We start from the raw sequence: 16,329 nt of genomic DNA, 5'->3' as shown, positions 1-16,329 counted from the left end.
TAGCACCTTTTAAAAGTTCATCTTATTTCCATTTTCAGATTATAAACATTGGTATAATGCTGAACTTTTCAGCATCCACTACATGCACAAAGCCTTCCCTTTTTTAGGATAACATTTTAAATGTTAATCAAGTAAAAGAATAAACTTTGTTTCAACTATGTGTCCACTTTAGTAAGCTGTCTATTATACACAAAAAATACTATTTAATCATTTTGATGTTCTCTTCATATCCTCATACTACTGGGCCAATTATTTTCTGCCCACTTTTAAAGTCAAATAACATCAGTGTATTAAATTGTCAAGTTTATACATAACCTTATGTTTCACTTAATCATCAGTGCATCCTGTACTTCACAAGTGCAACTTGTATGGAGTATATGTATCCTGTAACATTTTGGGTTTGTAATATGCCCTTTACTAACCACAGAATGGTTGCAGTGGGAAATGAGTAGCAATATGGCTGTAAAAGACTGAGTCAGAGCTGTTCACAAAAATCTCAGACAAACCAAAGCAGTCTATAGGTTTCTTCATACTTAGCCTATTAAATTCTTTGAGATCTGTAGTAGAAGAAAATATTCAGAGGCTGTGTATAAACAAAACTCCCAAATAATTCTAGTAACTGAATGTAAGTCATTCAGGATTTCACACTTTTAAGAGACTCTGCAAGTATAAATCTCTCTCAAATCTCTGTAGAGAAGAATTCTGTCATTTGAGTTGAAAGTCAAATAATTTGCTGAAGGTCTGCAGAAAATGTCAGTGTCAGAAATAAGAAAATGTGGAAGTTAACTGCAGCATTTTTTTATAAACGAATGTGTACTGTGGCAACCTGTTATATCCAAATGGATATGTTTTATTAAAAACCTAACTATGCATTATATTTTGAATGTTTGCAGTCATGCCTGTGTTTTATTATGAAGAACACTTGAATTATCACATGAAGTAGTTTTGTTTTGTAGTCAGCTGTAATTGCAAAGGACTCTTCATATTGTCCTTCTGTACAGTAAGTAAAAGGAGTTTATTAACAAAATCAAACATGAAAATGCATTCATTTCAGGCAAGGGTGGCAAGAATTCAACAAATAGAGAAGGACATTCTTCGTATACGACAGCTCCTGCAGTCGCAAGCAGCTGAAGCAGAGGTCAGTGAGCAATTACTTACCTTCTTTTTGTGATGGTGTCTTTTTCCAAAAAAAAAAGAAAATAACAAAAATCAGAATATGATTAAAAGGAGTAGTCAGGATTATTTCTGTTACTAGTGATATCATAGTTAAACAACTAGTTAATATACTTAGGCTGTTACTTGCTCTCTCAGCAGTGAACCGAGAGTAGAAGACTTGAATTAGTCTCCATGCTGCTGTTGAACATTAATGATATATCTGTTAAACTTCAACTTGAAATTTCAGTAAAAAATGTCAAAGTGCAATGCATTATAAGGGCTGAGTCTTGGTTTTAGCAAATAATTGCAACAATTGGTTGTACACACCTTTCTAGATATGAACCTCTGATAAGCACCTTCATGGTTTGCTTATCATTTGAGAGAGATAAGAGCAATAAAAATAAAATTCATATTGCTTCTGCCAGGCTTCATTATAGAAGCCCAAAATATTTTTAGTGTATAAATATTGAGTTCTATATTAAGAACTACAAGATAATGTTTCCTGTAAATTACAGAGTCCATATTAGTAACTGCCATTAGCAAAAAACTGCTCCTATAGAGGAAATTCTCTTGCAAGGTCAACTCCATTTCTTGTACTGGTAAATGAAATATAAATGTTATGTTGGATTTGAATGTTTTATGGTTGGTCTTCACCCAAAATAACAACCGTGAAAGCTGAGAGCAGCATTTGGGTCACCAAGGAGGTATATTTTTCAATTTTGAAATATAGTGGTTTCATAGTTCCAAGATTTGGGGGAAAATTTGGTTTTGTAAGTGGAGTCAGTAGTGTGTATAGTTAAGTTGCAGTCTTTTGGCATATTAGCCAATCCAGATATGTATATGTACTGATGATATTCCCCTGAGCCTTCTCCTCCAGGCTGAATAGTCCCACCTCTCTCAGCCTCTCTTTGTATGATGCTTCAGTCCTTAAGCCCTAAGCCTGCACAGGACTTGCTCCAGTAAGTCCATATCTTTATTGTACTGGGGAGGCAGAAGCAGAACACAGTATTCCAGATTCAGCCTCAGCAGCTGATTAGAGAGGATCACCTTCTTTGACCTGCTGGCAACATACTTAATGCAGCCCAGTATACTGTTGGGCTTTTTGCCACAAGGGTCCATTGCTAGCATGTTCAACTTCTTGTCCACCAGGACTTCCAAGTACTGTATGCCAAGCTGCTTTTCATCTTGGCAACCCCCCAACCTGTACTGGTGTATGGGGTTGTTTTGCCCCAGGTTCAGATCTTTGCACTTGCCTTTGTTGCACCATGTGAGCTTTCCATCAGCCCATCTCTCCAGCTTGGTCTCTGTGAAAGGTGAATGAACCATCTGGTGTATCGGCTTCTCCCATTTTTCTGCCATCTGCAAACTTGGTGAGAATGCACTGTGTCCCAGCATCCAGCTCATTAATGAAGCTGTTGAACAGTACTGATCCTAGTGTTGACTCACTAGTGACTTGCCTCTGACTGTACTTCATGTTACTGATCACAACCCTCTGATGCCCAGCTGTTCATCAGTTTTCAATTGCCATCACTGTCCCTGTACTGAATCCACACTGTCATCTTGTCTGTAGTGATGTTACAGGAGACAGTGTCTGAAGGGTTACTAAAATTGCTGTAAAGAGCATGTAAATGCTCTTCTCTCACCCTCTAAGCTAGTCACTTCTATCATAGAAGGGTCAAGCCTGATTTCCCCTTTGTAAAACCCTACTGACCACTCCCAGTCATTTCCTTGTGTTTCATGTATTTTGGAGTGCTTTCTAGGAGGATTTTCTCCATGACTTTCAACCACCAGGAACTGAAATGAGGCTGACTAGGCTGTAGTTCCCTTGATCCATCTTCTTGCTCATCTTGAAGATAGTGGCATTTGCTCTCTTACGGTCTTAAGGAACCTCTCTGTGTTGCCATGACCCTTAAAGCGTGGCTTTGCAATGACATCCTCTGTCTCTCTCTTTCAGCACTCATGGCTGCAACCCATGAGGCTGTTAGGACTTATGTATGTCAAGCTCTCCTTAACCTGGCCCTCCCCACCAAGGGAGGACCTCACTCCAGACTTTCCTTCTGATCTCAAGGACCTGGATTCCTGAAGGGTGGTTTTAGTGGTAAAAACTAAGGCAAAGAAGGTATTGAGTACTTCGGTCTTTTCTGTGTCCTACATCATCAAGTCCTCCTTCACCATTCAGCAGAAGACCTGCATATTCCCTAGCCATCCTTTTGATGTATATGTACTTGTAGAATCGTTTCTTGTTGCCCTTCACATTGCTGCATGATTCTACTCCTAGGTCATATGCAAGTTCAGTTAGGAGCAAGCTCCTCCTGGGCTTGCATTGTGTTCTAGTTGTTGGAGTGGATCTCTTTTGAGATTGGAGGCTTGAATATTAGCCAACTGTCCTGGACCCCTCATCTGTGCAGGGCTGTATCCCATGGGATTCTTCCAAGCAGATAACCTGAAGAGGTCAAAATCTGTTCTGTACTGTAAATATTTGGTCTCTTCTGTGCCCTCTTAGGATCTTGAACCCTACCAGTTCATGATCACTACAGCTAATGCTGCTTCTAACTTTCACTTCCTTGACCATTTCCTCCTTTCCTGTAAGTATCAGGTCCAGCACAGTACTTGTCATTTTTCACTCTTTGATCAACTATGGCAGGAAATTGTCATCAGAGCACTCCAGAAATCTCTCCTAGAATATTTCATCCTGTTTATTGCCTTCTCCAGCAGATGCCAGGGTTGTTGGAAGTTCCCTGGGCCAGGGCCTGTACACATGAAGCTTCCTCCAGTCGTTTGGAAAAGGTCGCATCTGTTTCTTTTTCCTCACCAGGAAGTCTTTATCAGATACTTACTACAACAGCACCCATGTTGATCTGCCTTTTAATCTTCACCTGAAAGCTCCTGATTAACTCTCGACTCATCCCCAGGCAGCGGGCTCCATGCACTCTAGCTGCTCACATAAAGGACAACTCTCCATCCTCACCTTAGAATCATAAAACCATTTAGACTAGAGAAGATCTTGAAGATCATCAAGTCCAACTGTTAACTTGGCACTGCTAAGTCACCACTAAACCATGTCCTTAAGCACCACATCTACAGTCTTTTAGATGCCTCCAGGAGTGGTAACTCAGCCACTTCTCTGGGCAGTCTGCTCCAATGCTTGACAACTTTTCTGTGAAGAAATTTTTCCTAATACCCAACATAAGCCTCCCCTAGCACAACCTGACCTGAGGCCATTTCCTGTTGTTCTGTCACTTACTGCTTGGGAGAAGAGACCAACACCCACCCACTACACCTCCTTTCAGGTTATAGAAGGCAGTAAGGTCTCCTCTTAGCCTTCCCAGCCTGTCCTTCCTAAAATGTCTGTGTTCCTCAATTGCAGCCTTCCAGACACATCAGCCATCCCACCACATCACCGTGATCCCAATGAGGTCATAGCTCCATGGCTGCATATACTTTAACTCCTCCTGTTTGTTTCCCATGAAGTGTACATTTTAGAGTCATGCCAGAGGCACCCAAGCAATGCAATTTCCAGCACAAGTCTAAGAGCTTTCCCCACAAGGCTGTTGTGCTGTACCTCTTTCCTTAGATGCCTGTGCTCAACAGGATTCCACTTCATCTCAGTTGTGTGCTTTGCCCTTATGTTCCATCAGCCAAGGGCTCTTGTCTTGCCTGCCCTATCCCTAGCTTTCTTATGTGTTTGCTGAGGAATTGTTCTGTCCCCTGTTTTTGTCTTGTTTAAAGCTCTCACTACCTGGTTGACCAGCCTCTCAGCAGATACTTTTGGCCCGTTTAGTGAAGCAGATCCTATTGCCAAAGTGTTTATGTGTTACTCTGGTAAAAAAAAAAAAAAAAACAAAAAAAACACAAAACAAACAAACAAACAAAAAAACCCAACAAACCAACACTGTATTTCATACTTGCTTAAGATGTAGCTATAGAATTAAACAAGTTTTCGGCTTAATTTTTCACTCTTTTCATCCCCTATTTGGCTGCTGAATATGTGGAAATTATAATACATGGAAATTATGTTGTGCTGTGTCTTATCCATAAAGTGTCTGGGTGGCTGGTAGTATAGTTAGACATTATAGTTACACAGAGTGACAAGGGTGTTGGTAAAGGGAGGTGGTCACTGCACACTTATTAATGTTTTATAGTGTGTTTTAGTCATCTTCCCTGGAAAGCAGCTGAATCTAATTCTGAAATTGCCTGGCATCAAGGGTACCTAGTAGCAGTCAAACTGCAGAATACATTTAAGTGAAAAAATACAAACACAAGGCATGTGCATGGTACAGTGAAAACCAAATTGAATGTGCTTCTCCTTATCTTCGTAAAAATTTAGTAGTAACAGCAGTAATAAATACCCTAACATGTCTATTGATATATTTGGCCCCAGTGGTCATGACAGTCACTGGGTTGCCAAGTGCAATGTGTCTTGTAGAGTAGGGTCAAATATAATACTGCACTGTAAAAGTAGTTTTTGGAAGTTAATGAGCAGAGAAAATTGTGGCTCACATTTTAGCACATTTTTAAGGTTTGGCAAGTGTTGTAAATGCTACTAGAAAAAGCTGAAGTAATTTACCTGCAAGTGATGGTAACTTCAAATTTTGAGAGAATTCTGTTAGATATTTTGCAAGGTTTTCATGAAAGAGTTTGAAATCCACTGCAAAGTTAGATCTCTACAAAGAGAATTTTTGAGTGTCTGGTAAAAATCTGGAATTGTTTAAAAGAAAAAAAGCAAGTTCTTGGCAAGTGTTTCATATGGGAGTTTCCATTGGTTATAGTGGTGTATAGACCTTTCTTTCATAATAAGTGTCTTTTGAACTATGTGAAGTGTTTGCATTGGGCAATGTTGTTGTAGATAAAATGTAAAGGATTTACTCTGCACAGAGAGTATGCTGAACTGTTTAAACTGTGATAGAAAGATGTTCTCAAGAATTTGACTCACTAGACTTTTTTTGTTGACTCAACTGTACCAAATTGTTTTAATCTTACAGTTTCATATTTTTGTTTGTTGCATCATTCGTGGTCTTACCTTCCTACTTAGGCCTGTATTGTATTCAACATGAAGTGAAGGCAAAACAAACGTTTTCTTATATCTAGAAAATAAGTGTGTCTGTAGTTTTCAATACATGGAAAATAAAAAGATTGCTGACTATTGCGGAAAAAACAATGGTTTATACATGGAAAAGTCTCCTGCCCTAGTAAAGGCACTTATTTGGCAATTCATGTTGACAAAATAGTACGTGAAATTATTTGTAGCTGATTCTCTTAGTAAAAGTGGTGACAGCTTGCTATGCTCGCAAATGTCATAAAATAGCTAGAGATGTATCATTTTTCTTCAAGTAAATACAAGGAAATTGGTAATTGACAAGAGATAGCTATTATTGATTTAAGACACTTAGAAAATAGTGGCAAATAAGATGGAGGGAGCAGCTCTGTCTTCCTGATGTAGGTCTTCCACCATTTTGCTGCAAGACCAAGCAAACACACTCTGTCAAAGTGACTTCTTGTAGTGTGATGCTAGATTTGGAAATGGCAGAGAGCTACAAACCTAGCTTACACCTCGCCAGAAGACGTGCTTCAAAATGGGTGATGCTGTTGAACCTGGGAAGGGAGGACTTATGTGCCATTCTCTAGCTACTGTACCTCATGTAGAGGTTACCTAGTCTGCTACTGTTCACATCCTCTGGTTCTTTGCTGGTGTGGTCACTTAGTCATCCATTTCTGTCCACGGGCCCTACATTCAGGATTAAAAGGACTGTGGAGAGAAGGCATATTTGCAGTGGTTATACTATCTTTATAGTTGCTAGTCCATAGTGTGTCAGATGAATATTAGTTTATTTACAAGAACACTACCTCTATACAAAAATATATTTTAATTGTATAGTGTGGATACATATTATTTTTCCATTTTTTCTTTAATATAGATAAATAATTATATAAATGTGTATATTTTTTATTTAAGTATGTTTATATACCTGTAATAATTAGATTTTTATATAAAGAAAATGTTTTTCAATAGATACTTGTATCTGCTGCCTGTGGTGCTGTTAACTCCTTTGGGTCAGTCTGCATGAAAACAACAGCTTCTTACTTCAAATTATTTCAGTAGCTGAAATGATAAAAACCCTTTGGTGTGAACTTGCTGATTTGGTGCCCAGTACAGACATGACTCACGTGACTGTAATATGCGTGCATGTTGCAAGTGCATCACACATTTAAAGTTAGCTAAGCTAGTAACTGTTAAGTGTTGCCACATACTATGAATTACATTGGAAGTTATATTGACTATCTGTTGTAGTGGCAAGCCACCTCATTCATAAGTAGCATGTAGCATTCAAAACATGTGAATGGAAGGAGACCAACACGGATTGCCAAGGAGAGCAGAAACTTTTCTTGTCAGGATATGAAATAGCTCCTAATAGAATTTATTAGGAGCTATTTAGAATTTAAACTGTTTTATTGGGTATACCATCGTATACCCAAAAAAAAATGCCACAAACCCAGGAGTGTTTTTGGAAGAGTAGTATTATTCCCACACAGATGACCCGGGAGGTCAGGGCTTGGCTGTGAACAGCTTTTTGCCTCTAAATATGTTGAAGTCTACTTTCTTCATTGAATAATTGAAAACTACTGACACCTAATAACTGGAAAATGCTGTACTGAGTTATAATGGAGGGTTAGATCTAGATTGCATCAAACTGATCATTACACTTGATTCAAGATTGAAAGTGCTGTGAAACAGGGATTCAACATATAATATGTTGTGCTATATTCAGCACATTACATGGCAAGGCCTTATCTTTGCTAGGTCCCCAGTCTTGTGCTGGGAACCAAAATGTCTTTAGTCCTTGTATATGCATCAATTACAATAGCGTTTCATACACAATGACAGAGGTGGTGCGTTTTAAAATTATAGATCAGATGTAAAAGAACAGTAACACTATTCCTCCTAAAATATTCTGTGAGTTTTGCTTGCTGGGTTACTCATTTTCCATAACTGAACATAAAATGTTTAGAAAATGTCACTGGTCATTGTTTTAAGTTTTCTCATGTTATTACTCTGTCTAATGCTGCTGTGTTTTTTGATTTATCTTAGAGTTACTATGCCAATGATAGTGTATGAGTTCCATCACTAAAGAAGTTTCAGTGTATATACACTGAAGAGAAGTGTGTTTCTGCCAAAATGTAGAGAAATGTACATAAAAATGAGGCAGACTGTGCAACCATATGCTGTACTGCCCAAGAACATTGCAGAGCAGCATAGAAACCAAATTTAATATACCAAGTGTAGTTAATTGAGAGAGGTACATGAGTGTTGTCTCTTAAGATAGTAGCTTCTGAGTCTGAAAAATGAGGTTTTATACTTTGAGAATAATTGTCCATCAGATGTAGGGTGATACCTTTTCAACTCCAGACTTCACTCCAGTTCCGTGGACAGGATTATTTATGTCGTTACGAAAATCTGAAACATTTTTAGCTAATAGTGGATACCAAACACACCGCTCAACTACTCAGTCATTCTGTTTCCTTTATTAAGAAACTATATTTAAAGCCCTGATTTTCATGTTGATCTCACATTTCCTGTCAGTTTTAATTTTTATGTAGAAAATTAAGTCTCGTGAAGGAACTGAAACATATCTATACCAGCTTGCCAGATGATAGATCAGTATCAGGTTGTATAAATTTTATTTGCATCAAAGTGGTTTGTCCTTAGTATGTAGAAGAATTCTTACAGTACATGTACCCTTCTGTTCACGCAGAAATTATTTGCCTTTGAATGTAAAGCTTGATTTGAACTATGCTAGCTGTAGTCTCCAGTAAAAGCAGGGATCATGTGACAGTGCAGAGAAGACAGTTGTTTGCTCCAGTTCTGTTACATTTCAGACAGCAATGTGAGGACAGCTGGTGGAAAATGGTGTTTATCTGTGTCACAGCAAATCCCTTGCCTTGCCGGGCTATAATCCTCAGATATGCCTCATTTTCATCTTGCAGTTTTTCTAAGACAGTCTCAGCTGTTAATTTTTTCAGGCTAAGGGTTACAAAATATGAAGTACTTTCAGTGGCTTTGTGAAGATGGAGCAAAAATGCATTTTCAGTGTAGAAATATGCAAATGGTAAAGTGTACTTCATTTTTCTCTATGTCATTTCATAAACTCTTATGTTAACAGAGAGCACCTCAAAGCAAGCATGATGCAGGTTCCCATGATACAGAGAGACAGAATGAAGGTCAAGGAGCAGCAGAAGTCAGTGTGGCAGCTAGCAGTACTGGTCAGGTAAATTGACTTTTTGTTGTTTAGTGTGATAATACCCAAAATGTATACTGCTTATATATTGGTGTATACGTTACGATGTTTGTGTGCAAGCTCATTTTAAAAAGATGCACATTTTTCCTTTTCCATCTATATATGACAAATTTCTATATTTCTTGGAAGGAAATGTTTTAATATGATGATGTATAAATATCTGATGAGGGGAGTGTTTTTCTTTTGTTTAAATGATCAATGAACCTGATGCCGTGAAGGCAATAACAACTACGGAAAATGTACTTTATTGTACTTGAACAAGTATGATTTGATAATGGAAAAAATTGTTAATGTTTTTGCTTTAAAAATTGTTGCTGAAATGTTCGTTTTTTTAAAAAAAGAGGAGAACCAAATGGTAGCTTTATCATTAATGTTTCTTTAATACTGTTGCAGATAAAGCTTTGAAAGAGTAAAGAGGGGCAATCTCCTGGAAGTGGGCTGAAGGATTATTTAAATTCTAAATAATATTTCATTGCTGTTCCTTTTATTAGTGAAATATATTAGTGAAACGTTTTGAGAGTTACATTAAATTATTGTCTTCTAAGACAGATATTTATCAAAATTTATGAATGGGGTGTTTTTTTGGCTAAAAATACTTTGATTCATTTACCATGTGCTAACGATCATTTCTTTCACGATTTCCAGCTGTAGCCAAGACAGTCACACTAGTAATTTGGGTTCTTAAAACTTCAGAATACAAATTTAATAGTTGACTTCACATGCAAAATTATTTTTGCTACTCCAGGAAAGGAGAGTTATTTAAATACTTCTGAAAGTGTCTTGTATAAGAAGATTTATCAGAAAGGACTGCAGTTTGGTTAGAATATTTCACTTGATGAAACATTAAGCACAGCACATAATTTGGCTTTACAAATATGTTTGATCACCATTTGGAATTAGGTTCTATCAGCCATATCTGAGCAATTGTTTGAGGCTCAGACATATTCTTACGACAGGTTTATTGCTGGGGAAGAAAATAGTTCAGTGCTGCTTTGGGTCTGAAAGCATAATGTATTTAAATAATAGATGCCTTGTGGCTATATCATCCGTCTTCAGTGTATGAATCAGGGGATTTTCTGGACAATTTTTACAAGGAAGGAAGGAAGAAGAGGTTGTCATGTCTTGGCAGACTTGCACAAGTGGAAGATTCATTCACGCTTCATTTGAGGTCATACATTTGAGGATTTGTACAACTTCAGACTTTGCCTTACAAGAGTATATGAAACATGCATATTCATTCCTCCTGGAGGTAGATAGAGCCAGGCACTCAATCTGTGTTAAAACAGACATCTGGGGATTATTATTTACTTTCAGTGCAAGTACAGACAGAGGAGGTTTAACAGATTGAGCGTAGCATTTATTTCCAGTAAACCAGTTCCATATACTTTAAGCAGTCACTATTCAGTGGAGCACGAAAGAAGCTTTAACCAAATCATTTCTTTCTAATTGGTTTTATGGGCATATAATCAATAATAACTGAAACACTGCCAGTTAAATCCAGGTTTTGTCAGGATTCAATTATGTAATTTTCATCTGTCTTTTCCATTACACTCACTATTCTGCTACTGAAGTGTGGGGTTTTTTTCTTACCTTTGTTTGTCAAGTTTTATAAAGGAATTCAATGAGATTGTCTGTTTTTTATGGAAATGTGCCACAAGGCATAGGGAAAATTACATAGTTGACAAAATAAATAGCAAGCATAGGAAACAAGTAGTGAAATACAGTAAAGTATAAAATGAGAAAACAAGACAAAGTAGACAGGAGAGAAGATTCTGCACAAAAAGTGTCCATGTAATATATCTCTTTGAGATTTCCGATTTTTCAGATGAATGGCTACATACCTTATGCTAGTTCCTTTGCATCTGTCTTTAGGAACTAATAGAAACAATAGCTACAATTTGGGCATCCTAGTAGCAAGGCCACATGATGACTCTAAAGGAAATAGTTATCTGAATCCAAGTTTAATACAATCTTGGGGAAACAATGACAAAAAATATGCTATTCCTTTTGTCGTGGTTTAGGCCCATCAGGGAACAATGGCCATGATTAGCCTCGAGTACCGAAGAGGCTGAGGATTGCTCGAGGGCAGGGAGGGCTTAATTGCCGCTTAAGGTTCAGGACAAAACAGACCAGGCTACTCGGTTTGGGGAAGAAAACAGAAAAATAATTTAATGCAAAATCAACCAAAACATAACCAAAATGAAAGAACCCAGAGTAATACATCAATGAAGAGTCCAACCAGCCTTTTTAAGAACACCTTCTTGCCACCCCTCCCCTCTTCCCGGGTTCAGAGCCCTGATCCCGGTGTTTTTACCTTGCGCCCCCCTGAACGGTTCGGGGGGGCAGGCAGTGGGGGGTTCAGTTAGTCGGTTTCCGAGAGCTTCTGCCGTTTGTCCCTCCTCAGGACGGGTGAACTCCACGCCAGTCCTCCCTGCAAGTCCGTGGGGTAACTCACAAGCATGGCAGACTTGCACGGGCTGCTCCGATGCCCACTTATTCCAAAGGCTGCAGCTCCTCTCTGCCTCTCGTGTGGGGCTGCTCTGTGGCACACAGGCTCTCCAGCACGGCCTGGGCCATGGCCATCTCCCCACACAGTCCCTCGCCCGTCCGGGCTCACTCACACGGAGCTGTTGGTGGCTCTCAGTCTTGCCACGAATCTCCGTAGGTTTCAGGGGCACAGCTTGCATTCTCGCCACGGCTTGCAGAAGGGTCTCCGGTCTACTGCTTCTCGTTCCTTCCTCCTTCTCTGGCTGAAGGGTCCGCGTGGTGGCCTCCATCTTGTATCACTCTCCACCTCCCGACTCGCATTTCAAATTCCCGTCCCCTAAATAGTGATCGCAGAGGCGCCAGATTGGCCCAGCCGGGCCGGAGGTGGGTCTGAACCTAGGAGCCGGGGGAGGGTCTTCACTGCAACCCGCTCCCCCTGTTACCAAGCCAAAAGCTGCTCCTTGCTAACCCAGGACACCTTTCTACACCATGGTGAATTTTAATAGGCTGTTATTTACCATGGATAAAGCAATCATACTGAACTTAATAATGGAGAGTACTGGCTTGTGTTATGTGTAGAACCCGTAATCCTCTGAATGTAATTTAAGATCAAGATATGAAGAGATTGCTTGGTGTAAAAAGCTGGGTATTCATTGCCATTTTCCTAGCACTGCAGTACTTAAGTGAAAACTTGAGAATGTAAGATGTTCAACTGTGTAAACTGCAACTACAGAGAGAGGAATCTTCTTTTTGTAGTGCACCTAGAAAAAAACATAGACATTGTTTCAAAGTGTCTTTCGTACAGTTTTCTTCAGTGTGTAACATATATTTTACTGGAAAAAAAATCATCCACATAATTTGCAAAACAGTATTTTCAAGCTAATAATTCCATGAACATGTAGAGGATCAACAAAAGACTGGTAATTACCTCAGTAAAACGATGTTCTACTATTGAATCTGTTTCCTAGTCAAACGTATTTTTAAATTCCCCAAAATAAACAGGAAGAGAGTGATATAGTAAGGGAGATTTCAAAGATAGGAATCAGAGAAAAAGAAAGAGAAGAACAAGACAAAAAAACAAAGGGATTGAGTGCAAGAGGGTAAAAAAAAAAGGAAAAATGTAAATACACAAAATGGATTATAATAGGACAAAGATAATGGAGTCTTGCTACTACAGGTAGGAGCATGCTATTTATAACAATTTCCAGGAAAATGACAGAAAGTAATATCAGGATTATTTTACAGCTTTTTATTTTAAAAATTGCTTAGATTCACCCACACATAATTTGCTTGTAATGTGAACAAGTTCAAGTAGGATTATTCCTTGTCCAGATTAACCTGTTTTCACTTGTCAGTGCTTGCATACCTGGTTGTGTTCTGAAGAAGTAGCTGCTTACTCCTGTGCACTATGTAATCTGATACCAAAGTTGAGGCTGTTTTTTATCTCTCTGTAAAAATGATAATTCAGTTTGTTGCAAAGTCTACTTTTCCTTCTTGGTGAAAATAGTAATGATAAAATAATTCTATTGAAAATACAACTATATTGAGGCTGAGATTCAGAAAAGTGATTAATAAAACCCAGTTTAACAGTGACCTCTAAGTTGTCTCAGGACCTAACTTTACAAAAGTAAAATGACAGTTTGTTATGGTCAATACAATTTCATGATCCAGTGCTGAAACTGAATTAGACAATAGTTGATATTTCACTTTGAATTGTTGTTTAAATTTGTAGGGTTCTACTGCTCGAATGGACCATGAGACAGACAGTGTTATGAGCTCTAGTAGCAACTATTCTGTTCCTCGCAGACTGACAAGTCATCTAGGTACCAAGGTAACCGAAGATTACAAACCACAGGTTGCTAATGCTACATTTTTACTAATACAATAACCTCATTGTTTCTGCCATTCTTACTAATATTAGCTGAGTGATCTATCCACACATAGTCATTTTATGGAGTTAAAATTCTAGATTTTTTTTTTAACTTTTAAAATACATGCACAGAAGATGTTCTTTTTTTAATTGTTGGTGACCAGTTAGGTGTTGTTACAATAAGGAAAAAGTGTTTTTTTCTGTCTAAATTACATAAAAGCTATAAATGACTAGAATATCTAAAATGTTTCTGGTGTTCATTTATAATCCGTGGTGAAAACTAACCATTTTAAGAGCAGTTCTAATACTTCTGCAAAGTCCAAATGCACAAAACAGATGCAATTTCTAATTAAAAAGACCAAGAAAAAAAAAGTAAGCCCTTCATGGTGATAAATGTCTTTTCACAAAAGACTATGTATGTGCAGCATGAAAAGAGATGGGAAGCAAGAACAAGTCTGTAATGTAAGATTGAGTTCATGAACAACTGAAGCTTATATTGCCTGGGAAATCAACAGCAGTGTGGGTGCTAAGGGTGTTGTGCTAAGCACAGGTTTCTGAGAAGCAAGGCCTGTTAGCTTGACATAGTATTCATTACTTTGGACTTTAAACCAATATTATAACATCATTTCAGTCCTGCACTGTGTGCATATACCAAAAGGAGGTGACATCAGCTAGTATCTCTCTCTGTGAGTTTCCACTGCAAATGGTAGAACCCTCAAAAGGTGACAACAGCAGGAGAACCTTTAAAGCAAGAAAAGGGACTGAGTGCAAAAGGATACAGGCAAAGAAATAGGTTGAACTGAGTGTCCTGTGGCTAGAATATAGTAATACCTGATAATGGAAAGTGGTAGAGATTCTAAGTAGAGGAATCCATTTACACATGCAGAAAGAGATTTGTATGTGAGTAGTGTGTGTATGCAGAGATAGACAGACCTTTTTTTTTTTTTTTTTTTTTTAGTTTTTCCTACACTGTATTTGCCACAACCCAGAATCTGGATTTTGATGGCTTCCTCAGCTTTATTCTCTGATAAAAACTTAACCATCCAAATGACACTGCATTAAAGCTGCCACTTGAAACATCTGTCAAGAGGCATGCATAAATCAGATTAAATTTTACTCTCCTTTAAGAATACAAGTGGTTTGGTTTAGTACTATATTTGATTTTTCCCAGACTGAGAAGATGACATCTCTGAACTGGGTTGCTAGAATGCCATAAAATTGGCTCGAAGACTGTTATTTGAGTGGATTTTGCATGTGATCATACACTTTCACAGATGCTAAGATTTGTAACACTTCATCGATCCTATAGTACTTAAAGAAGTATATGTTGACAGACTTGCTGCTTAGTCTACCTACTGCTACCAATTTTTTTGGTAACTTGGTATTTGTGCTTATCTTCATGCACATTTAAATTGTCTCTGGAGAAGCCCAATAAAATCATTCATTAGTCTGGTAACCAGTGCAAATATATAGTTGTTAGTGCAAAAATTTGTCTAACAGTACAAAATTTGGTTTCTTACTTAATTGGTATGTTTTAGAAGAACACACACACTGCTACTTTACAGTTCTCTTTGACTATTTCTTTATGCCGTGCTTTGTTTTTTAATGTTACTGTTAGGAGCTGGGAGGTTCTAAGTATCTAAAATAGTATTCTACATCCTGCTCTGCTTAAGTTCACTAGAAGAACTAAATGTATTTCTTGAATGAAAGCTCTTACTGAAGCAAACAGAATGGGGGAGAAAAACAAGTAACATCTTGACTCCTGTGTTACATGACAGCCATGGGAGTCCGTCAAGAACTGCTGGTTTTTAATGAGAAATTTGGTTGCTCAAAGTTAAATGTCTAATGCTGACTTTTCATGACTTGATTTAATTTGTCAAGTACTTTGTATTTGAAACATATATCTATTAAATGAGGATTTGTTTGCTTACTGGATTTATCCCTGTAAACTTATAAAAGCATTTACTCTTCAGTTTTGCATCTGCTGTAAATTATTTGGTCATTATGCAAGTCAGTCATCATAACAAGAAATAATTAGTTAATTTAAAATAGTTTTACCTGGAAATTTTAAAATACATGAATGTCAGATTTTTTTTTTAGCACAACATAAACTAAAAAGCGTGTAATCATTCTTACCCATTGTCTAGAATGATTGTATTTAATAGCACACAAGGAATAGTTTTTCACAAAAGCACATCTTTACATGAAAGTCTGGTTCATACTGAACTTTTTATTTCTATATCAGAGTTTATTTTAATAATGTTTTCCATTTATGAAACTTCAACACTCATTAATATGTTTTATTTAATCTTTTTAAGCAGTGGAAATTTGGAATTCTTTGCCATTGGTCTTGTAGATTAATACAGTTGCATACAGCTACCACCCACTTTTAGCCATTTAATCACCAAGTGAAATTTATTACGAATGTGAATGCTGAAGTAGTAACACTACTTAATTACTTCTAAATAACATAATTTTTTGCACCATTAAGTAAGGGCCTTTTACTCACATTGTACGATTCAA

The 16,329-nt window shown here is 37.7% G+C and overlaps 1 protein-coding gene across 17 annotated transcripts in view; it reads left to right on the top strand.

The window, feature by feature from the left end:
* Window positions 1-16,329, top strand: part of APC (APC regulator of WNT signaling pathway) — a 101,034-nt gene that overhangs the window by 59,696 nt on the left and 25,009 nt on the right. For 13 of the 17 annotated variants that reach the window (XR_009820799.1, XM_062017248.1, XM_062017246.1 and 10 more), the window contains 3 exons: window positions 1,055-1,138; window positions 9,315-9,419; window positions 13,669-13,767. Coding sequence is in view for 16 of the 17 variants with exons in the window: in XM_062017248.1 (XP_061873232.1) it covers window positions 1,055-1,138; window positions 9,315-9,419; window positions 13,669-13,767 (288 nt within the window). In the remaining variant the exon portion in view is untranslated. The remainder of the gene's footprint in view (window positions 1-1,054; window positions 1,139-9,314; window positions 9,420-13,668; window positions 13,768-16,329) is intronic. The other 4 variants (XM_062017256.1, XM_062017257.1, XM_062017252.1 and 1 more) reach the window with 2 other exon arrangements.

Source organism: Colius striatus, chromosome Z, assembly GCF_028858725.1.
Source record: "Colius striatus isolate bColStr4 chromosome Z, bColStr4.1.hap1, whole genome shotgun sequence".
Taxonomy (NCBI): domain Eukaryota; kingdom Metazoa; phylum Chordata; class Aves; order Coliiformes; family Coliidae; genus Colius; species Colius striatus.
This window is presented reverse-complemented; position numbering and strand designations above follow the sequence as displayed.